The sequence below is a fragment of the Equus asinus genome, chromosome 4 (genome assembly GCF_041296235.1).
Source record: "Equus asinus isolate D_3611 breed Donkey chromosome 4, EquAss-T2T_v2, whole genome shotgun sequence".
NCBI lineage: Eukaryota > Metazoa > Chordata > Mammalia > Perissodactyla > Equidae > Equus > Equus asinus.
The window spans coordinates 22,701,711-22,725,914 of record NC_091793.1 but is presented as its reverse complement, the minus strand read 5'-3'; the positions used below and the strand labels follow the sequence as shown (position 1 = coordinate 22,725,914).

General features: G+C 42.7%; 1 protein-coding gene across 1 annotated transcript in view; it reads right to left on the bottom strand.

The window, feature by feature from the left end:
• Positions 1-1,332: 1,332 nt before the first annotated feature.
• Positions 1,333-24,204, bottom strand: part of FAM227A (family with sequence similarity 227 member A) — a 79,861-nt gene continuing 56,989 nt past the window's right edge. The window contains exons 14-18 of the mRNA XM_070506872.1: positions 21,582-21,738; positions 19,690-19,843; positions 13,792-13,932; positions 5,952-6,086; positions 1,333-1,564 (exon numbers count right to left, since the gene is read on the bottom strand). Of these exons, the coding sequence (XP_070362973.1) occupies positions 1,483-1,564; positions 5,952-6,086; positions 13,792-13,932; positions 19,690-19,843; positions 21,582-21,738 (669 nt within the window). The 3' untranslated portion in view covers positions 1,333-1,482. The remainder of the gene's footprint in view (positions 1,565-5,951; positions 6,087-13,791; positions 13,933-19,689; positions 19,844-21,581; positions 21,739-24,204) is intronic.

Sequence of the window (24,204 nt, the reverse complement as noted above, 5' to 3'; positions counted from 1 at the left end):
GGAGACATCTACTTGGGGTCCTGAAAGAGGAGCAGGAATTAGTGATGTTGGGAGTTAGAAGAGAAGAGGGAGGAGAAGGGATTTTCAGGTACAGAATCAGCAAAAGGCACAAGGCCCAGAACTAGGAGAGAGCATGGCTCCTTAGAGGAGCTGCAAATAAAGAGTCGATTGTGGCTTGCGTAGCGAAGGGAAGGTGAGAGAGCGCTCTGGTTATGTGAGCTCCATGGTGCCTTGTTCATGGCAGGTGCTCAACATGTCCTGGTTTCCGGAGAACACTATACTTCTTAACAGCAATGAGAACAACAATGATAATAATAGCTGGTAGCAACCATCAAGGGAAATATGCTGTGCCAGGAACTTTGCATAAATTCTCTCATTTAACCACCACAACAGCACTACCCTCAGAGACGGCATTCCCTTTCTGCATTCCAGAAAACAAGTTCAGAAAGGTCAAGTCACACGGCTACCAGGCCTAAAGCCATGCATCTATTATGAAGCAGGGCAGGCATTCAAAGCCAAAGATTGAGCTCCTTTCCTTTCACCCTTCCTCTATCCCTTTACCTAGGCAATATTCTCCAAGGGGGTCACCTACGGTTACCCTGAGGGTTCAAGTGAAGACGCATGTCTCTGGGAAATACCACACGTCCCAAGACCTGGGCTGCTCATTTCAGGCAGACAGCCGTGTGCACTCTTTCTTCCCTCTCGGCTGTGCCTGGTGGACTGCTCCAACACAGAACACGTTACTCCCGTGTGCCCTGAGGCCCAAATGCTAAAGGCCAAGCCCCTCAGCCCAGCTGTATGTCCTTCCATACACTGGTCCTTTACCTTTGAGCCTCAGCGAAGTCTTTCTCATTTGGTTTTTCTTGGATTCCACAAAGATCTCGCCAAGTATTAATGCATTTCTTGGCTCACACATCCTTCCCCCTCTTCCAGACTGTGTGCCCCTTAAGGTGAGGGACTGTGTCTTTATTCATCTCTGTATGCACAGGGCTTGGTGCAGGCATGGCACAGAGTAGATACCTAGTGAATGCTTGCTCAACCTCTCTAAGCCCCGGGGTCCTCCTAGGAGAAATGAAGGCAATAATACCCAACTTGGGGGGCCCCCAGGAGGGCTAACCAAGATAATGTCTAAAAAGGACTTAGAGTCCTCAGGACATAGTAAGTGCTCAGTAAATGATGTCTCCTATGATTACCATTAATGTTACATAACAATATTATACATTCCATAGTCGTCTTCTTAACAAGTGAATCAAAGAACTAGTAAGTAAATGCATGCATGAGTGAGGTGCCTTGACTTCAATGTGAATCCTGACTTGGGCCCAGGGTAGGAGTGAACTACAATATTCATTGTCCCATGGACTGCGAAGGATTAAATGTGTTTCAGTACTATTTTTTGGTTTATTTTGTTGTTTCTGTTTTAGAGTAAACCTAACAACGTGTTCAGGCTTCATCCGAAAAGTTCTCCCAACTCTTGGAAAAGGTTCATTTGGGTGAGTTGGAAAGTGAGACGGTCAGGAAGGTGACTTTCTTTCTCTGCATTGCTTTTGGCTCCTCGGTGACCTCGCTGTGGATGAACCATAAAGACACAAACAGAAACAGATTACAAAATCAGTGAGATCAAGACAATGAAGAAAGGAATCTCCAGGATTATATAAAAAGCCTAGAAATCAACCACCTGGAGTGAGGCAAGTCAGAAGGCTGGGAAATCAAGGTGAAATCGATGGACTACGGAAAGTGTCTGAATGTACCAGGAGGAGATTTATACAACCAAAGGAGAATTTGGAGATAAATTGTGATAAGTACATAAGAAAAGAAAAAAAACCCAAGAAAACAGGAAGATTAAAAAAGAGAGAGGCAGGACCGGCCCGGTGGCGTGGCGGTTAAGTGCCCACGTTCCACTTCAGCGGCACGGGGTTCGCCAGTTTGGACCCCAGGTGTGGACATCGCACCGCTTGGCAAGCCATGCTGTGGCAGGCGTCCCAGATATAAAGTAGAAGAAGATGGGCATGGATGTTAGCTCAGGGACCAGTCTTCCTTAGCAAAAAGAGGAGGATTGGCAGCAGCTGTTAGCTCAGGGCTAATCTTCCTCAAAAAAAGAGAAAAAAAGAGGAGATAAAAAAGTGGAAAGTGTTGTTGCTGGAGAATAGGAAAGGAATCCAGAGGAGTGCAATTTCTCTGTAACAAGCTTTGTAGAACTATTAGTTAATTTAGTAAGCATTTATATTATGTTTTGCATCGGTTAGTTAATTTGATATGCACTTAGATATTCCTTTGCATCCGGCACTGTTCTAAGTGCCTTACAAACAGCAACCAATTTAATCCTCATAACATCCTCATGCTATACATACTATTATCATTCCCGTTTTACATAAAAGAAACTGAGATGAAGAGAAGTTAAGTAACTGCTCAAGGCCACACAGCTAGGAGGGCCTGAAGCTGGGCTTAAAACCCAGGTGGTCTGATCCCGGAGCTGCCTCTCTATTCGATTCTTCAAGGAGGAATATGTATTACTTTAACTAATATAAAAACAAAAAATTAAAACTCAGTGTGATCTTTTAAGAGGATTTTTTCCCAATTTCATGAGTATAGAGAGGCAGAGTTGTAAAATGCAATCAGTTACCTTTTCTATAAGCAATTGACTGAAGCAGAATGCTAAACACACATTGGCTAATCATTAATTCCTTCACCAAGAATTTGCTGAATCCTTACTATGTGGGGGCCACAGGTGCAAGAGAGTCAACGCTAAATGAGACGAGGTCCCTGAACTTGGAAGACTTACGGTACAGAGGGGGAGCCAGACAACTGGGTGACTATAGTCGGACACATTCAGTGGAGCATGTTTGGAAAAGCATAGAATACAAAATAGGCCATCACTAGGGCAGTCTGGGGGGACTTCCCGGAGGCAGTGATGCCCGAACTGGGCTTTAAGGGTCAGGTAGGAATTAGCCAGATGAAAAAGTGGCTAAAGTATGTTCAAGGAAGAGGAAAGAGCAATGAATACTTATTAAAATGAACTGAATTGGTTGGTCTCCTCTTACCCTCAAAAAATGGATGTTACAAACCATAGTATTTATAGGCCCCTCTTAACCTGGGAGATTCCACAGCCCGAACCAATGGGGTACAAGCTGTGCTGCTCTACTCCAGTGTCAGCGGTTGTTTCTCTAATCAAAGGAAAAAATGAGTTGATAAGACTATCTTCATATTAAGTTTACCTCTTCAGCCTTCTCTTAAAAATAGCTAGGCTGGAGCTCAGGCCCTGGAGTCTGAGTGCTGGCTTCAGTCCCTGGCCCAGCGGCGTACCAAACGTGAGAGGCTGGGCAATGCTCACTAACGCTCCGCCTCAGTCGCCTCTGTTGTGAAATGAGGACGACATCCCCTGTCTCTCACGAGCGCTGTGAGAAAGTACTACGTGGACCCTGATGAGCAGAATAAGGACCTGGCAAACCCAACTCTGCTGTGTGCCACTGATCAGGGCGATAACAACAAACGAATAAGCAGAAGCTATAATTGAGAACAAAATGAGCTGTGACTTCTTAACATTTTATGTTACTTTAAGATACCAAACTTGGCAGCTATACTAAAGATTCATGTTTCATGCTAGTCGATAGCATAAAATTTATTTGGGTGCCCATTTATTTGGGAGCCCTTTATTTGGGTGCCAGAATTTAAAGTGGTAATATTTTTATGGGCTTCTGCAAAGAGCACTCTGACTTCTGGCTGTCCTGTTGCCCGCGGATGGGAGATCAGGGCTCTGAGCTGAGGGCATTGCCCAGAGTATGTCAGCATCTGGTCCTTCACCTTTCAGTCCATCTGCGCTCGAAGCTGGCCTCTCTCTCTGCCCTAGAGCAGCAACTCTGTCAAACAACTGCTGGACTGCGCTCTCCAAAATGAGTGGGCCCCAAACCTCCCAGTCTGGAATGTTCCAGTGTGGTTCTTTTCACTGTTTTGGGCTCAGGGAGTTTTCATGTTATAAAAGGTTTGAGAACTTTGAGGAGAAGCATTTAACCCTGATCTTCTGTGTCGGGGGACGCTGCTGGAGCAGGAGACTTCATCTGCGCCCACACTGAAGCAGCAGCCGGAGCTGGCCGAGGAAGGAGGCCAGGGCTGGGAGGGGGACGTGCATTTCCTGCAGAGCAAGAAGCTTCTGCCAAGCAAGCCTGGGAGGCTGGGAGGGCTGGACCTCTTAGTGCAGCTCAGGGGCTCAGTGTGGCTTGAGAGGTGGCTGGGAGTGCGAGGTGGAGAAAGAGGAGAGCGGAGGTGGGCAGGGGCCACTTTGTGAGGGCTTTGAGTCTAAGAGTTTGGATTTTGCCCCCAGGATCCTGAGGGTTATGAAGCGAAACTGCAGGTTTTGAGTAAAGGAGTAGCGTGATGAAGTATGGAGTTTTGAAATATACCCGAGAGGATTCTGGGCCTTGACCCAAGTAAGCCTCGGTTGCCTCCTCTGAAAAAGAGGAAAAATAAAATTGACCTCACAGGGCTGTTCTGAGACTTTACTGGGATAACCGATGGAAAATGCCCAGTCTTTTACATATAACAACCATCCACGTTTTTTATGGTCAAGGAAACAGACCTAGAGAACTTAGGTAACTTGACCTAAAGTCATGAAGAGGGCAGGGCCAAGATTCAAAACCCTAGGGCTTTTGAGACTCAAAGCTCCTTCGACTGCTTCAGCTTTTGCTGTGGGGGAAACTAAAAGGTAACTCCTTTACCTGGTTAATCTTTACCTGGGGTTCGTCCGCAGTGGTCATCCCCACCACAAGGTGGATCCATGATGGATCCGTTGTAAGCAGAAGACTTTGGAACTTCTATTTTTATATTTCTATCTCATCCTTTTCAATTTCTATTTTTCTGTATGTTTTATAGTTTACATACCATATTAGTATAGAACTATATATATGATTTCTGAATAATTAATATATGATTAGGGGCTGAGTTCTCATAAATGTTTTCCTAAGAGAGATGCAAAATCGAGAAAGCTGGGGACTAATGATCAAGAGGTGCAGCCAGGGTTCCACATAGAGGTGAGCATTGGGAGACTTTGCAATTCCCCCCAAACACGTATATACCCCCTTCATGAAGACCAGCGTCTGCCGTCAGGACTTTCAAATCCACATATGACCCCATGGTTCCCCTGTTTAGTATCTTTCGGTGGCTCCCCATGACTCAGAGAGTCGAGCGCTGCATGGAAATCCGTCATGACTTGTCCAGGCACCTGCTCTGGGCTCCGCTCTCCTGGAGCCCCCGCCCCCGCCACACACACTTTCTTGACCTCGGCCACGTTACTTCCCGCCTCTGAGCCTCTGCCTCTTCTGCTCTTGCCTCACCCCCCTCCTTCTGCCTGGCAAACACCTTCTTCTCTTTTCCAGACTCAGGTCAAGGGCCACCACTTGAGTACAGTGTTTCTGCATGGCTCCCAGGCCGCCGTGTCCTTTGTCCCCTCTGTCTGACAGCGCCTCCGGAACTTATAGCGTTTCTTTGTTGATACATCTGCCTTCTCTTGACTACATCGTGAGTCCCTGGAGAACAGGGACTGTGTCTTATCTACTGTTATTTATCCAGTGTCTACTGCAGGGAACTTTTGAACCCTCTCCAAACCTGGGCTTGCTGCAGCGCAGTCTCTACCTCATGCGGCTGCTAGGAAGGTTAAACGGAGGTCATGTCTGTGACGGGTTTAGCTTAATGCTTGGCACAGAGTGAAGAGTTAGTAAATGGTAGCCATTAACATCATATAATTTAATATTGTTAGTCATAATATTTTAAATAAAATAATGAGTAAAAAAGTAAACGCATGAATAAATGTAGTGACTCAAGCAAAAAACTCCCCACTCCTGCTTTCCACTCAGCCTAGGAAAAACCGTAATGCATTCTTTCTCTAATCCTGGGGACGATTATTTCTATGTTTCAGTCTTCAGCCACAGCTTTCTTTTCCTCCTGTCGTCGTCCTACCCTACCTTGTCGCAGGAGCATCAGCAATTTTGTAGGGACTTTCTGATCTCAGAGAAGAGAATTCACCAGAGGATGAAGGAGCAAAGGGAGAGTAGTCCGACTTCTGTTTCCATTCTCTTTCTTGCTCCTTATATCTCTTCCTGTTGGGAGAAACAAAAAAGACTAACAAAAATTAGCTCAAAAATTCAGTGTAATTTCTTCAAAGGTTTCACTGGAATCTTGATAAGCGTTGAAATAAAAAGTTTACAAATCAATCAGTAACATTGGCAACAGCAAATAACTGAAGCGGACTGCGGACACACCACGACGACGCCCTCCTGCGTCTTCTAAGCACTGACTGAGGGCGTGTTGGGTGCCAGGCACTGGACTAGGCCCCAGGAAAACAAGGCCATGGGCAAGATTCCTGACCTCAAGGACAAACCTTTGCTCTAGGGAGATGGACAAGCACATCTGTGACTAGAGGAGGCCATGTTCTGTGGACTGTGATCAGGAAGGCACAGAGCACATAATAGGTGCCCCGACTAGGCAGGTCAGGGAAGAATTCCTGGAGGTGATGACCGAGCGGGTTTTAAGGGTCAGCTAGATTAAGAAGTAGTTGAAGGATAGTCCAGTCTGAGAGAGCAACAATAATAGTGGAGAATTAGACTCAGTCGGTTTTTTATATTTCTGACAATCTAAGATGGATATCAGAGAGACTATTAATGAGTCACCATTGATCCTATCAGATTCCATGGCTCAAACAGGTGGGTCTCCAGCTAAACTGCTGTTATTGAAAAATTGTGGTCTTTTTCTGGTTTGAAGGAAAATTTCAACTGGAAGGTTTAAGACTGAAAGGCTTCCTGGTGTAAATTTCTCAATTTATTGAGCCTTGGTTTCTTCTTCTCTAAAATGGAGAGTATAACACCACTATCTGTGATAAAGACAATCACTAACCCATCATCTAATCTCTTTTTTTTCTTTAGTAATGGAACCAGTTTTTGTTTAAGATGGCAATGTGCCCAGGTTATTTTTTTTTAAACTATATTTCCCAGGCTTCCTTGAAATTAACTTCACCATATGACTAACGTCTGGCCCTTGAAATAGGGTGGTGATGTTATATGGTATTTCCAGGGAGGTTACTAAAAAGGGAGGGGTAATAGAGATTAACTACAAACAGGCATGAGGAATCTTTCCAGGGTGATGACAAAGTTCTAAAACTGGATTGTAGTAATTGTTGCAAAACGCTGTAAATTTACTAAAAATCATTGAATTGTATACTTCAAATGGGCAAATTTTATGGTAAACTGTACCTCAATAATATTGTGAAGTAATATATAATTGTAAAAGAACATTTAAATGTTTTTTAAAGTAATATTTTATTAAAAAGGAAGAAGGTGCTGTAGCCATGTAGTCATGTTCTAGCAATGAGATGTAAGTGGAAATGCTGTTTGGGCCTTCTGGGAAATGTTCCTTAAAAAAGAATGGGGTTATAGATTAAAAGTGAATGGATGGAGAAAAATATACCATGCTAACCGTAATCAAAAGAAAGCAGGAGTAGATGTATTAATTTCAGGCCGAGCAGACTTCAAAGCGAGGAAAGTTGTTAGGATAAAGAAGGACATTATATAATGACAAAGGGGTCAATTCTCCAGGAAGATATAACAATTCTTAACACGTACGCTCCTAACAGCAGAGTGTCAAACTACATGAGGAAAAACTGATAGAACTACAAGGAGAAACAGATGAATCCACTATCATAGTTGGAGACTTCAATATCCCTCTATCAGAAATGGGCAGATTCAGCAGGCAGAAAATCAGTAAGGACATAGTTGAACCCAACAACATCATCAATCACCTGGATATAAGTGACACCTATAAACTACATCACTCAACAACAGCAGAATACACATTCTCCTCAAGCTCACAGGTAACATTCACCAAGACAGACCACATTCTGGGCCATAAAATATACCTTAACAAATTTAAAAGAATAGAAATCACACAATGTCTGCTCTCAGACCAGAGTGGACTCAAACTAGAAATCAATAATAGAGAGATAGCTGGAAAATCCCCAAATAATTGGAGGTTCAACAACACACTTCTAAATAACACATGGGTCAAACAAGAAATCCCAACTGAAATTTTAAAATATTTTGAACTAAATGAAAATGAAAACGCAACTTATCAAAAGTTGTAGCATGCAGTGAAAGCAGTGCTTAGAGGGAAATTTATAGCACTGCATGCATATGTTAGAAAAGAAGAAAGATCTAAAATCAATCATCTAAGTTTCCACCTTTGAAAACTAGAAAAAGAACAAATTAAATTCAAAGTAAGCAAAAGAAAAGAAATAATAAAAATTAGAGGAGAAATCAATGAAATTGAAAACAGGAAATCAATAGAGAAAATAAAACCAAAAGCTGATTCTTTGAAAATATCAATAAAACTGATAAGCTTTTAGCCTGGCTAACTAAGAAACCACAGATCCCATGAACATTAAGAGATAATAAAGGAATACTATAAATAACTCTATGCCCACGAATTGGAAAACCTAGATGAAATGTGCCAATTCCTTAGACACAATCTGCCAAAACTCACATAAGAAGATATAGACCATCTGAATAGACCTCTATCAATTAAAGAAACTGAATAAAACATTAGTAACCTTCTGAAACAGAAAGCACCAGGATCAGATGGGTTCACTGGTGAATCTTACCAAACATTTAAGGAAGAATTTACACCAATTAGCTACAATCTCTTTCAGAAGATAGAAGCAGAGGGAATACTTCGTAAGTCAAGCATTATCCTACCACCAAAACTAGACAATGACATTACAAGAAAAGAAACTATAGATCAATATCTGTCATGAACACAGATGCAAACATCCTCAACAAAATGTTAGCAAATTGAATCTAACAATGTATAAAAGTTATACACCGTGACCAAGTGGGATTTGTCTCAGGTATGCGAAGCCATTCAACATTTGAAAATCAATTAATCCATCACTTCAACAGGCTAAAGAAGAAAAATCACCTGATCATATCAATGGATGCAGAAAAGCCTTTTAAAAATCTAACACCCATTCATGACAAAAATTCAGTGAACTAGGAATGGTAGGAACCACCGCAAACTGATGAAGAGTATCTACAAAAAAAAAAAAAAAAAAAAAAAAATCCAGCTAACATCATACTTAATGGTAAGAAACTTGAAGCTTTCCCACTAAGATCAGGAACAAGCCCAGGACATCCCCTCTCACCCCTGCTTTTCAACACTGTAATGGAAGCCCTAGCTCATACTGTAAGATAAGAAAAAGAAATAAAATGTATACAGATTGGGAAGGAAGAAATAAGACTGTCTTCGTTCATAGAAGACACGATCATCTATGCAGGAAATGTGAAAGAACTGGCAAAAAGCCTCCTGGAACTAATAAGTGATTATAGTACAGTTACAGGACACACGGTTAATATAAAAAAGTCAATTGCTTTTCTATATACCAGCAAAAAACAAGTGGAATTTGAAGTTAAAAACATAATACCAGTTACATTAACAGCCACACAAATGAAATACCTAGGTATAAATCTAACAAAATATGTACAAGATCTGTATGAGGAAAATTACAAAACTCTGATGACAGAAATCAAATAAGAACTAAATAAATGCAGGGATATTCCATGTTCATTGATAGCAAGACTCAATATTGTCAAGGGATCAGTTTTTCCCAACTTGATCTATGGATTCAATGCAATCCCAAACAAAATCCCAGCAAGTTATTTCGCGGATGTTGACAAACTGATTCTAAAGTTTAGACAGATAGGCAGAAGACCCAGCATAGCCAACAGAATATTGAAGGAGAACAAAGTTGGCAGACTGACACTACCCAACTTTAAGACTTACTACAAAGCTACAGTAATCAAAACAGAGTGGTATCAGTGAAAGAACAGACAAATAGATCAATGGGACAGAACAGAGAGCTCAGAAATAGACCCACATAAACACAGTCAATGATCTTTGACAAAGGAGCAAAGGCAACACAATGGAGGAAATACAGTCTTTCTAACAAATGGTGCTGGAACAACTGGACATCTACAAGCAAAAAAAAAAAAAAAAAAAAGAATCGAGGCACTGACCTTACACCTTTCATAAAAATTAACCCAAAACGGAAATGCAAATCAAAACTACACTAAGATATCACCTTACACCCGTTAGAATGACAAAAATATCTAAAACTAATAGTAACAAATGTTAGAGAGGTTGTGGAGAAAAAGGAACCCTCATACACTGCTGGTGGGAATGCAAACTGGTGCAGCCACTATGGAAAACAGTATGGAGAGTCCTCAAAAAACTAAAAATAGAACTACCATACGATCCAGCCATCCCACTACTGGGTATTTATCCAAAGAGCTTGAAGTCAGCAATTCCAAAAGTCCTATGCACCCAAATGTTCATTGCAGCATTATTTACAATAGCCAAGACATGGAAGCAACCTAAGTGCCCAGCAACAGACGAATGGATAAAGAAGATGTGGTACATATATACAATGGAATACTACTCAGCTGCAAAACAGAACAAAATCATTCCATTTGCAATAACATGGATGGACCTTGAGGGAATTATGTTAAGTGAAATAAGCCAGTGAGAGAAGGATAATCTGTGTATGACTCCACTCATATGAGGAATTTAAAATTATGGACTAAGAACAGTTTAGTGGATACCAGGGGAAAGGTGGGGTGGGGGGTGGGCACAAAGGGTGAAGTGGTGCACCTACAACATGACTGACAAACAATAATGTACAAGTGAAATTTCACAAGATTGTAACCTATCATTAACTCAATAAAAAAAAATTAACCCAAAACGGAGCATAGACTTAAATGTAAAAAGCAAAACAATAAAACTTCTAGAAGGTAACATAGGAGAAAATCTAGATGACTGTGGTTTGGTGATGACTTTTTAGATACAACACCAAATGCACAATGTGTGAAAGAAAGAACTGATAAATTAGATTTTACCAAAATTAAAAACTGCTCTGCAAAAGATAATGTCAAGAGAATGAGAATACAATCCACAGACTGGGAGAAAATATTTGCAAAAGACACATCTGATAAAGAACTGTTCTCCAAAATATACGAAGAGCTCTTAAAACTCAACAATAAGAAAACAAACAACTTGATTAAAAAATGGGCCCAAAACCTTAATAGACACCTCACCAAAGAAGACATACAGATGACAAATAAATATATGAAAAGATGTTCCACATCATATGTTATCAGGGAAATACAAATTAAAACAACAATGAGATACCACTTCACACCTATTAGAATGGCCAAAATCCAAAACACTGACAACATCAAATGCTGACAAGGCTGTGGAGCAACAGGAACTCTCATTCATTGCTGGTAGGAATGCAAAATGGTGCAGCCACTTTGGAAGACAGTTTGGAGATTTCTTATAAAACTAAACACGCACTTACCAAAGGACCCAGCAATCACACTCCTTGGTATTTACCCGAAGAGTTGAAATGTATGTCCACACAAAAACCTGCACGTGGATATTTATAGCACCTTTATTAATAATTGTCAAAACTTTCTCTCTTTGTATCCTTAGTGCCTGGCATAGCAGGTCTTCAGTCAATGTTTACTTGGCTTCTCTGTGCCTCAGTTTTCCATTCAGTAAAATGAGAGTGATGTCATCTAACAGGGTTTTGATGAGATATAAATAAAATAAAGTGGGCATGTTGTCTCTGTCTGATGCATCTCACTTATTCTACCCCATGTCCTCAACGGTGCCCTGCTCACTCAGGCCTGGCTAAACACAGCACTGCTTCTTCCTGAACACAGCATTAGTCCAGACAGGAGGGTGGGGCCAGGACCCAAGTGGAGCCATCAGAGACCTTTGAGACTTGGTTTATAGAGGCTGGAGGAGAGTCTCTCTTCTTAGGTCATGTACTATAAGGACACTGGCTTGGGGCTATCTGTGGCCTGAGGGCAGGGACAGCTTGAAAAACAAGCTAGCACACAAAGGGAAAGAGGAGGGGGGAGAGAGAGAAAACCTGAAAATATCACTGAGGCCTTAGGTCCAACGTGCCTGCAGCCAGCCTGTCTGCAGCCTTCCTAGTTTCTGAAGCACCAGCTTTTCCTTCTGCTCAAGCTAGTTTGAGCTGGTTTCCTGGCACTTGCAACCAAAGAGCTCTGACTCATACAGTTCATAAAGTATAAATGCATGGCGCAGAAGGAAGTACAAAATCATTGGTAACTCTTACTATTATCATTAATGATAATAAAAACAAAATGAGAGTTGAGTGAGTAATACATAAAAGCAAGTGAACTTTTATGTGTTGTTTTCCATCTATTGAGAATTCTGACAGTGACCTGAAACCAGGAAACTCCTAGAAGAAAATATAGGCAGTACACTCTTTGACGTCAGTCTTAGCAGCATCTTTTCAAAAGCCATGTCTGCTCAGGCAAGGGAAACAAAAGAAAAAACAAACAAACAGGACTACATCAGACTAAAAACCTTCTGCCAGGCAAAGGAAACCAAGAAGAAAATGAAAGACAACCTACAACTGGGAGAAAATATTTTCAAATCATATATCTGATAAGGGGTCAGTCTCTAAAATATATAAAGAAGTCAACAACAAAAAAACAACCAACCTGATCAAAAAATGGGCAGAGGATATGAACAGACGCTTTTCCAAACAAGATATACAGATGGCCAACACATAAAAAGATGTTCAACATCACTCATTATTAGGGAAATGCAAATTGAAACTACATTGAGATATCGCCTTACACCTGTCAGAATGGCTATAATTAACAAGACAAGACATAACAAGTGCTGGAGAGGATGTAGAGGAAAGGGAACCCTCATCCACTGCTGGTGGGAATGCAAACTGGTGCAGCCACTATGGAAAACAGGATGGAGATTCCTCAAAATGCTAAAAATAGAAATACCATATGACCCAGCTATCCTACTACTGGATGTTTACCAAAAGGACGTGAAATCAACCATACAAAGAGATTTATGCACCCCTATGTTCACTGCAGCATTATTCACAACAGCCAAGAATGGAAGCCGATGACTGGATAAAGAAGATGTGGTATATATATACAATGGAACACTACTCAGCCAGAAAAAACACAAAATCATGCCATTTGCAACAACATGGATGGACTTTGGGGGTATTACGTTAAGCAAAATAAGCCAGACAAACACCATATGATTTCACACACATGTGGAAGATAAACACACACATGGACAAAGAGAACAGATTACTGGCTACCAGAGGGGAAGGGGGTGGGAGGTGGGGTGAAAGTGGTAAAGGGACACATATGTATGGTGACAGATAAAAACTAGACTATTGGTGGTGATCATGATGCAGTCTATACAGAAACTGATATACAATAATATATAACTGAAATTATACAATGTTATAAACCATTATGACCTCAATAAAATAAATTTAAAAAAAAAGAAATGTGGGGCCAGCCTGGTGGCGCAGGGGTTAAGTGCGCATGTTCCGCTTCGGGAGCCTGGGATTTGCCGGTTCGGATACCAGGTGTGGACATGGCGCCACTTAGCAAAAGCCATGCTGTGGTTGGCATCCCACATATAAGGTAGAGGAAGATGGGCACGGATGTTAGCTCAGGGCCAGTCTTCCTCAGCAAAAAGAGAAGGATTGGCAGCAGTTAGCTCAGGGCTAATCTTCCTAAAAAAAAAATTAAATTAAAAAAAAGAAATGTGTAAGACCTATAGGAATAAAACTTATTTGATAGAAAAATTATATAACATTTATTAAAGTTAAATATGCACATTAAAAATAATTCTTACGACATTCACATTTCTACTTTCCCCATGGTCTTTGTTCAAACAAACCTTGCCAGAAATGCAGCCTCCCTCTGACAGCTTTCTACAAACTTCTTATCAGACAATTCCTCCGTGAAGGCGACGGGTGGGATGCACATGTGATTTGCCTTTTTTTTATCTATTGCTCTTTGGTTGATATTCTTCACCTCCCTGTGGGGAAATCACAAAGACACACATGGAAAAAGGCTAAAGAGTCAGCATGATCTTTCCACTCCTATCTTCACGTGTAAAGAAGGGCAAATATTTACAAAGTTAATCATTAACATCTGTCAAAAGCAACTGACTGAAGCAGAGAGAGCTGACCATGCAGCAGCAACTGAGTCCCGGAGGCCTTGCCATGTGCCACGGGTCACATCAGTCCTGGGGACACAGAGGAATAAGATGTGGTCCCTGAACTCAAGGAACACACACAGTAGTCCCCCGTTATCCAAGTTGCACCGTCTGCGGTTTCGTGTCTGCAGGTTCAGTTACCCACAGCTGACCTTGGTCTGAAAATATTAAGTGGAAAATTCCAGAAATAAACAATCCATAAGTTTTAAATTGCATGCCATTCTGAGTAGCATGATAAAATCTTGAGCTGTCCCACTCCATATGTCCAGCTACCTGCCCATTAGTCACTTAGCAGTTAACAGATGACAGTTAACAGATCGACTGTCGCCTGTTGCAGTACTGCAGTGCTTGTGTTCAAGTAATCCTTATTTTACCTAATAATGGCCCCAAAGCGCAAGAGTAGTGATGCTGGCAATTTGCATATTTGCTGGATGTGGCAAAGAGAAGCTTGAAAGTGCTTTAAATGAAATGGTGAAAGTTCTCGAGGAACTAAGGAAAACTAGGGAAAGAAAAAATCATGCTGAGGTTGCTAAGATCTATGGTAACTTTTTTTATATTGTTATAATTTTTCTATTTTATCATTGGTTATTGTCGTTAATCTCTTACTGTGCCTAATTTATAAATTAAACTTTATCATAGGTATGTAGGTATAGAAAGAAACTGGTCTATATAGGGTTTGGTACCATCCACAGTTTCAGGCATCTGCTGGGGGTCTTGGGACACATCCCTCGAGGATAAGGGGTGACTACTGTATTCAAATTAGGAAGACAGGTGAAGAAATTTACGATCTGAGAGAAAGCCGAAGTGTGAACTTTGAGGGCAAGCTGAATTCAAGTTAGCACTCTGCCACTTGCTGTGTGACTTGGGCAAATTACTTAGCCTCTCCATGCCATGTACTCATCTCAACAGGGTAATAATAGAACCTAGGATTGTAGTGAGGATTCACTGAGTTACCAAAGGTCAAGCACTTAGCACAGTGCCTGGTACACAGGAAGTGCTCAATAAATGTAGGCGGCAGCTGCTGGTGTTATTTTTGGAGCAGGTTTTCAGTGGCGTGTGTTCAGATAAGATTGGGGTACACAATGGGAATGCTGAATTGGGTAACATAGCAGCTAACTTTTAAATGTGAGTAGACATTTACTCAAAGAAGCAGGTTATGGGTATCGAGGTAGACAAAATAGCAATGGGTATATATTCAAGTGAATTAAGACGCTGTCATATGCTTCTTGCCGCTGCAGGATAGAAGCAGAAAGACTGGCGTGAGAAAATTAGCAGTGAATACTTGGCCTAAACCAGTGGTGATTCCAACAATGAGTGTCTCTTCCCAAGTCAAAGGAAAAAATGTTCACAACATTCTTACTTTTGGGATCTTCTGCCACAACTTTTTCTTAACCCTTTGGAGCCTGTTTCTGCTTGCAATGGAGAGACAAAAAGAAAGCAGCGAGTTGCATTTGTCCTTGTTATGCTCACATTTTCTAACAGAACAACTTGGAGGTAATTCCCTGATACTATTTCTGTGTCATCATTTCTTGAGATGTTGAAGCCTACATGTGTCTTAGGCTCACATTTTCTACTAGGAAAGCATCTTTAGCTTGTACGGCAGAATCATACGTTGAAACGTTCTGAGGGTTCTGCGAAGAGCATTCTGAATTGTGGGTGCTCTGCCCTGACAAGTTTGAACATCAGGGCTCCGGACTCACAGGAAGACTGTCCTTCAGGAGCAGCTGACCCTGCTCCTTCCCCGCACAGCCCCAGCTGCGTGTGCAAACCAGGCTCTTCCTTCCTCCAGCGCCGGGACCCTGCAGAATCGCCGCTGGTCTGCGCTGTCTCAGGGGCCCGCTCCAGGCCTCCCCAGCTGCAAACTCTCCAGCCTCAAGTCCTTGTGCTGCTTCAGACCCTGCAGGGTTTTTTTTTTTTCTGCTTTTTCTCCCCAAATCCGCCCGGTACATAGTTGTATATTTTAGTTGTGGGTCCTTCCAGTTGTGGCATGTGGGACGCCACCTCAACGTGGCCTGATGAGCCGTGCCATGTCCGCACCCAGGATCCGAACCGGTGAAACCCTGGGCCGCCGAAGTGGAGTGCTCGAACTTAACCACTCAGCCACGGGGCGGCCCCAGGACCCTGCCGTTTTCACAGTATGAGGTCACACGTGTTATCTCGACAGCTGTCATTTACTGAGCTCTTCCTCTGAGTGAGGCACAGAGCTAGATATCTCCTTTCACCCACACAACTCCTCTGTGAGTACTACTATTAGCGTCCTTGTTATACAGATGGTATCCAAGCCTCACAGGGGCTAAACGATGGGCCTAATTCACAAGCAGAGGGAGACAAGCTGCAACTGGAGCTCCAGTCAGTCCAAGTTCAAAGCCAGTCCTCCTAACTGATAGGCTTTATTAGGGAAATAAATGGTAACCAATGTCCCAAAGGAGTCCCAGCCCACCTACAAGGAACACTCCACATGGGCATTCGTCACCTTTTGTTCTTAAGGCCACCATTAAAAAAACCGCAAAAACTTATTTAAAATTTTAATCATATATAAAAGTAAACAAGATTGTACAATTAACATAATTAACCCATCATCCAGCTTCAATAGTTACCAACATAAGGTCAATCTTGATTCATCTGATACAATCTGAATCTTGATTCTGATACCGTTACTTACTATGGACTTGGTCCTGTGAAAAGACTTTACATGCCTTATTTTATTGATCAATACAACCCTACAAAGTAGGAAATAATATCTTCATTTAATTAAAAAGAACAAAACTGAAGCTCAGCAAGCTATGTGACTGGTCCAATGTCACAGAGCCAGTAAGTAAAAAAAAACTATATTCTAACCCTAGCCTCTGCCATCCCGTGGATCCTGTCTTCAAGGATTCTTACAACTATTAGGAGACACAGACATACAAAACATACATGTTGTAAACAAAATATAATGCCTGGTGCATAGAAGGTGCTGAAAATATCTGTTGGGACAATGGATGAAGTACAGACGTGCGCTGCATAGCACATTCCGGTCAACGGCAGACCGCATATATGACAGTGGTCCCACGAGATTAGCATCATAGAGCCTAGGTGTGGAGTAGGCTATACCATCTAGGTTTGTGTAAGTGCACTCTCTGATGTTCACACAATGATGAAATCGCCTAATGACACAGTTCTCAGAAGGTATCCCCGTCGTTAAGCGACTCATGACTGTATGGAAGAAATAAAGCATAATGTAACAGAGGCGGAAGCACAGAGCCCCACGGAGCTGTTCCTCCGCTCTTTCTCTTCCCCATCCTGACCCTCTCCTCCCTCACCAGCATCTCCAATGTCTCCTCCTTCACACAGGCTTGGGTCTTCCACACTAATGTTTAAAGAGCCCTGTTACTCACCAACTCACCAATCTTGCCTTTTTGATGCAGAATTTTGCTCCTTCTGCTTCCTAGTAATCCCGTCCCCCCTGGGGACCCATACCTTCCCCTTAACGTCCCAGGCTCGGTGTCTGTCTCCAGCCCTGTTGAGACTGTTCTCTACTGAGTCACCAAACCGGTCTCAACTCCACGTCAGTGTGCCTGGCACGCACACTGCTGCGTACCGCTCCCCTGAGTCCTCTCTTCCCTCAGCTTCATGGTGCACATGCCTTTGTATACAGGCTGCTCCTTCCCTGCCGGTCACTCCTCTCTCCAACCCATATTCTATCCTCCCCGACATAGCTGTCTCCACACGCTGTCCTTGACCTCAGCTTTCACATCTGATTAAAATGGGGATAAATTACTGTGCCTATTTATACACACTATTTTATAATCTGATTTTTTTGGCCCAATAATATGTTGTGACCACCTTTCCTTATAAAATAAGAATGGATTGACATCACCATTTTTCTTGGCTGCAGAGTACGTGGACGTACGATAGTTAATTTAACCAATCGTCTTTTGATGAACATTTAGGCTGAACTGCATTCCCGTGGTGATGGTGGTGGTGGTGAACAGGTGTGTGTGTGTGTGTTGTTTGTATACATCCCATAATATTTTAGAAATAACTTGATTGTATTACTTTGTATAACAAAGTATTCACCTGTGTTCATATTTTTCTTTCTCATATTATGGCAGATACAGAGAGCAGTCTAGCCAATAGCAACTCCCCACTTTCTCCCTTGCAAAGTGAATCCAATTTTGTTTTGGGTAACAAAGTGCCCAGTTCTGGTCCAGTCCAGTCATGACAATCTCCTTCCCTTTTCTTAGACACTTGTCAAGCTTCCCTTGCAGCCAGGGCGGCCACGTGAATGAGTTATGGGGGCAGGCAGAGAAGACATGAGCGAGAGAGACAAAGAACAAGACAAGAAGGTGAGAGCTCTTCTTTGTAGAAAAATGCCAGCTAATAAATGTAGAAGGAATGGTAGTAGCAGAAAAATCACCATTTTGCAACCTGAAATGTAATACCTGATTCTGACAAAGCCCATCAGGGGATGCCAAAGCCACTGGGTGAAGGTGTGGGGGAGGCATATTCACACAGTCTCAAAGAATCACACCGCTCATTACCGACTAATTACAAAGGCAAGAACGTAGTCTCACAATGCAGAGATCTGGCAGAGGCCACCTTAATCAAGCAGTAGGGCAACCCAACATTGTGTCTCCCAATGGGGCATAAAGTAAACATGCAACATCACCTATTAAGCATTTTTGGTGAAAAGACTTAACTTGAATCTAATCAAGCCTCTAGTGTAGACCCAATGTCCAGTTTATAGGAAATATAGGATATACTGGAACAAGCTAAATGACACCTGGAAAAAATAATCAGAAGAATCCAGAATGTGGCTTGAGCTTTTCAAAAAAGTCCATATCATAAAAAAAAAAAATAGTAGTAATAATAACAAGCGTGGGAGGCAGGGCACTGTTATAGATTAAAAGACACCAAAGAGATAACAACAAAATATAATTCCTGATCCTTGACTGGATCCAGGGGCAGGATCCAATCAAGTAAAACCAAGTAAAACCAAAAAAGATGCTTTGGGTGCCACTGGAGCAATTTGAATTTGACATAATTATTAGAGAGAGAAGGAAAATGTGGCAAAATGTGAATAATTGGTAAATGCAATGAGGGCATATCCTTTGAACTTTAAACTGTACTATCCTTTAAACTTTTCTGAAAGGTCTGAAAATTGTCTAAATAAAACAAAAATATTGAAAAAGGGAGAAGACACAGAAAAATGTTCATAATATGCTGCTAACTGGGGAAGAAAACGTCTGAAAAACAGCTTGACACTCTGATGCTACTACTTTTGTTTAAAGATACAGATATATGTGCCCAGAAAAAAAGACTGGAAGGATTTATAGAAAAATGTTGGCGAAGTATACCTCTAGGTGCTTTTCCAGGTTTTTTCTTTGTTTTATTGGGCATAAATGTTTTTGTGGTTAGAAAAAATAACTTTTAAACAAAGTTCTGATCTCTATTATTGTGGAGCTTACATCTTGATCACAAGAAAGCTGCACGTGTTTAAGACAGTTACAGGGTAGCCCCCCAATTAAAAATTTCTGTGATGTGCCAGAATAGACAATGAGGAAACGTGCCACTTCCCGAAAGCCCCTTAAATACCTGAGGAAGTTGTCCTGCAGCTCCTTGAGGTACACATCGAAATAATTCCATTCCGTCCAGTGAAGCTGGTTCAACTGGCGCAGGGTGTCCCTCCGCTTCTTCATGTTGCTCAGGGTCAGTCTGATGACGTCAGCGTAGGTCAGGCTGCATTCAGTGGCCTCGTCAAAGAAAACCTCACACTGTCAGTTGGCTTTGACTTCTAGCATTTTTAGTGGGATGCACCTAGTGCATGGGGAGGAGGGAGAGTGAGACGGCAGAGAGGGGGAAATGACCTACATTTCTAGGCGAGACAACCGAAATCCGAGCAGGAATGACCCTTCCGCTCTTTGACAGGGCCTGCTTTGGAAAGAGGCTCGCTTCCCCATGGCTGGGCCATTCCTCATCTTTTAATAAAGCCATTCTCTCCTGCTGATGGACGGGCCAGGAAATGCTTTCAGACTGTCCTCTAAAATTCTTACTCTGTTATCACAGTGGTGAATAGGAAGGGGTTCATACTTTGCTCTCCTCTCGGGCCCCAGGCCTCATTCCCTATCTCATGTTTGTACGTGAACAATCCCCCTCTGCCTCTCCCACCCTTTCCACCTCTTCTGGATCAGCCAGGATCTCAGCTAAACTCGTCATGAGTTGTGGGACCTCAGACAAGATATGTCATCCTCTATGTCTCCATTTCCTTATCTATAAAATAGAGACGATAATCCCTATCTTAGATGATGTTAACAGTAATAATGACAGTGATTACTCATTTAGTACCAGCTGTATGCCATTTACTCCTGGTCATAACACTATTGGTTTGGTATAACTATCCTATTTTAGGAATGAGTTGATAAAGACATTGAGCTCAGAAGTTAGCTGTGCACGTGAGATCTTAAAGCCAGTGGGTTGCCGTACTGGGACTCAAATCCAGGGCTGTGTATCCCCCACCCAGGCTCCTTCCGCCACACCATGCTGTCTTTATAGAACAATGAGGGGAAATGAGGGACAGTATTTGATAAACAAAAAGGTGCTATGAAATGTGAGTTGTTGTTCTCTGCCTGTGGGCATATAAATAAGCTTGTGGATATGAGCACTCTAGGCCAGGAGTTACAAGTCTCGCCTAGTTCGTTATGAAAGCTCCTCCCGATGTGGAGCTACATGCAGACGGGTAGCACTCAAGCCCTTGTCGCCTGCCAGGCATTGTGCTAAGCCTCTACCTCGACTGTGCTTGGACTCTGCGTAACAGCCCTGTGAGGCAGGTACTGTCATTCCCACTTCATAGATGAAAAAAATGAGGCTCAGAGAAGCTGGAACTTGTCTAAGATCACTCAGTGGGCAAGTGATTGAGTTGGTTCCTGAGTCCAGGTCTATTTGATTCCATGTTCGGCCCCGCTATGGTAAACTGCTAAGACTCAGGACACCAACATACGTCATGCCTGTTTTCTAATATCTGAGCTCTTTACCAAATCTTTAGGATAAATGCCATTGGGTCCAGGAATTTGCTGATGGGTCTAGGAGTGGGGTGTGTGTGAGGAGGGTGTTAGAAGGAACACACACCTAGACACCAAAATTCCTGATCAATAGATACTGCAGGTCAATGAGCATCTGGGAGCTGCTGAGTTGCAAAGTGTGTTAGAGTACTTGGTTAGCCCGTTGGTCCTGGTAGATAGGAAGAGATTTTGCACACAGGGCAATTTGATTTGCCCAGGGTCGCACATAGCCAGTTCACGAGGCAGACGCAGGACCAAAAGGAGTAAGATTCTGACCCTTAGGCTTGTATCAATGGCCACCCTTGACAGGCACCTACTATGTGCCAGGCACTGTGCTAAGGGCTGGATGCCTCTCCCCACCCATGCTTCTGGGAAGAGGAAGCAGGGGCCCGGAGTAACGCGTGCCCCACCCATGGTGGAAAGGATATGGGATGGTCTTGCTCTTTTCCCTCCTGGCTACCAACACGTCTTCGCCACGCTGCAGCAGAGTGGCATGGTTATGGAGGAAGTGCACGATCAGAGGGCTCTTCCCGTACACGTTGAAGAGGTTTGAAGTCATCTCAGGGCTTTTGCAGGCAGGGTGAGACTGAGGGGAAAGAGAGAGAGAGAAAAATAAAGGGTATGGTCATTTTTACAGCAGGTATTAAGAAATGTAAAGGTACTCATGTCCTTTGATCCAGTAAGTCCCATTTTAGGATGCTATCTTAAAGAAATTACCGAAAATAAAGAAAAAAGATGTAGGCACTAAGATGTTTACTGCAGAGATATTTACTATAGCAAAAGATTAGAATAACCTAAATGGTCAAGGAGACAATATTGATATCTCCGCCCAAAGGAAGAGTATGCTACTGTTAAAATGCTTATAAAGAGTTGGTACTAAAGTATTGCTTCAGATACAATAGTAGATTAAAAAAATTGAGATGTAAAATTGGGTAAATACATGTATATTTTATTTGAAATAAATCAGTAAAAAAACCCAACAACAACATAGATGAGAACCTGGAAGCACAGTTACCAAAATGTTAACAATTCACTGAGCAAATGTTTCTTGGGTGGCTGGGATGTATATACACTGTTCTAGGTGCTGGAGATTCAGTCAAGAAGACAAATTCCAGCCCTCATGGAGCCTGCATTATAGTTGGAGAAAAACAAACAAATCAACAAATAAAAAATTAACATGCTATTGTGGACTGATAAGTGCTTCAGATAAGAATCAAGCAGGGCCGGGGTGGAGGGCGGTGGGACGGGAGACTGGGGAGGAGAGGACTCTTCCCCACGGGGTGGCCAGGGAGGGCTACCCTGAGAAGGAGCGGTCCTGGCACGCCGAGAATGACGGGAGGAAGATCTGTGGTATATTCCAGCAAAGAGGACAGCAAGTGCAAGAGACCCTGAGGCAGACAAGAGCTTGGTGTGGCTGAGGGACAGAAACAAGGCCTGTGTGGCTCAAAGGGAGAATAAATGGTGAAGCTGAAGGGGGAGCAGGGGCTCTGGGCCACAGTAAGGAGTTAGGATGTTTTCTAAGTGTGATAGAAGCCACTGGAAGGTTTTGAGCCAGGGTACAACATAATCTGATCAATTCTTCTAAAGCCCTTTGGACTGATGTGTGGAGAAATGACTGCAATGGGTGGGAGCGGATGTGGGAAGAGCAGTTAGGAGGCCTCTGCAGTGGCCGGGGGAGCCCCTGGGGCTGGGCCTGGGGACTCGGAGAAGGGGTGAGAAGTGATGGCATTGGCGATACACGATGAAGCAGAGCTGGCAGGGTTTGCTGAGGAACTGCATGTGGGTGTGAGAGAGAGGAGTCAAGGATGACTCCAAAGGTTTAGGTGCCAGTTGCTCAGGCGGGAAGACCTGGGAAGGAATAGCTTAGTGGGGTGGAAAAATCAAGAGGTCTGTTTTGGACGTGCTATATTTGAGATGCTAGCAGACAACCAAGAGGAAGTCGATCAGGAAAGAGAACAGGCTGGGACCGAGAGGGATTTGTTTTCCTTCCTTATATTCCTCTGCCTTTTCCCAAAAGTGTCAATAATGATTGTGTACTACTTTTATATTTAAAAAAAAGCAATGCATTTTATTGGAAGAAGTGGTTATAATTTAACCAAACAACAATTCTGTTTCATGAATAAAGGCTGGGACAGCACCTAATCATGCTTCTCTGATCACATCCATTTTAATTGCTTAAAGAGATTTCTTTCTATCTATAGCAGGGTTTCTCAGCCTCAGCCCTTTGACATTTTGGGCCAGATAATTCTTTATTGGGGGGAGAGGGGTGGCTGTCCTATGCATTGTATGAGGATGAGTGGCAGCCCTGGGCTCTACCTGCTAGATGCCAGTAGTACTCCTCCCCCAGTCCCCAGTTGTGACAGCCAGCGATGTCTCCAGATGTGACCAAATGTCTCCTAGAGGGCAAAATCGCCCCCAGGTGAGAAGCACCATTCTATAGCGAGAACCTACCGGAACCAGAGAGACTTGGGGTAAGTAGGGAACATATAGATCATTCAGTCCAATGATTCCTAAAACCCCATCTCCAAATGGAGGCCAGTCTGTGTTCACTGGTCTCCAGGGAAATGAGGGAAACAAGAAAAAATACATTGTCATAAATTTGACATAAAGTGGATTAATTCACTTCAAAGACTCTCCTTTATTCTGAGGTTGTCTTTTCTACTTTTTTATATTAATGACTTTCATGAAATGATGGTGACACCAGTTAGCGGTCATTTTGTTTTAATAAACTTATTTAGGAAAAAAAAGTTTTTCAAAGTCTAGAAAAGTCCACAGCAGACCTAGGACCCGCTAGCCTGGTTCCACGTCTGTCCGAGAGCTGTTCTTTTGGCTGCTCAGTACCCATTCTCCTTTCCTAACAGACCTGATTCTTGTGTGTTTGGGGGAGTTTACCTGACCTCGACTGCATTCAGGATGGAGAGCCTTTAAATCAAATGTCCTGCTCTCCCATGAGGGCCACAGGAGGGGTCCTCGGAGGCCTTCATGGGCTCTGCCAGCCAGAGCTTCCTCTCACCCACCCAGCTAGAGCCAGACCACCCAGAATAAGCTTAGC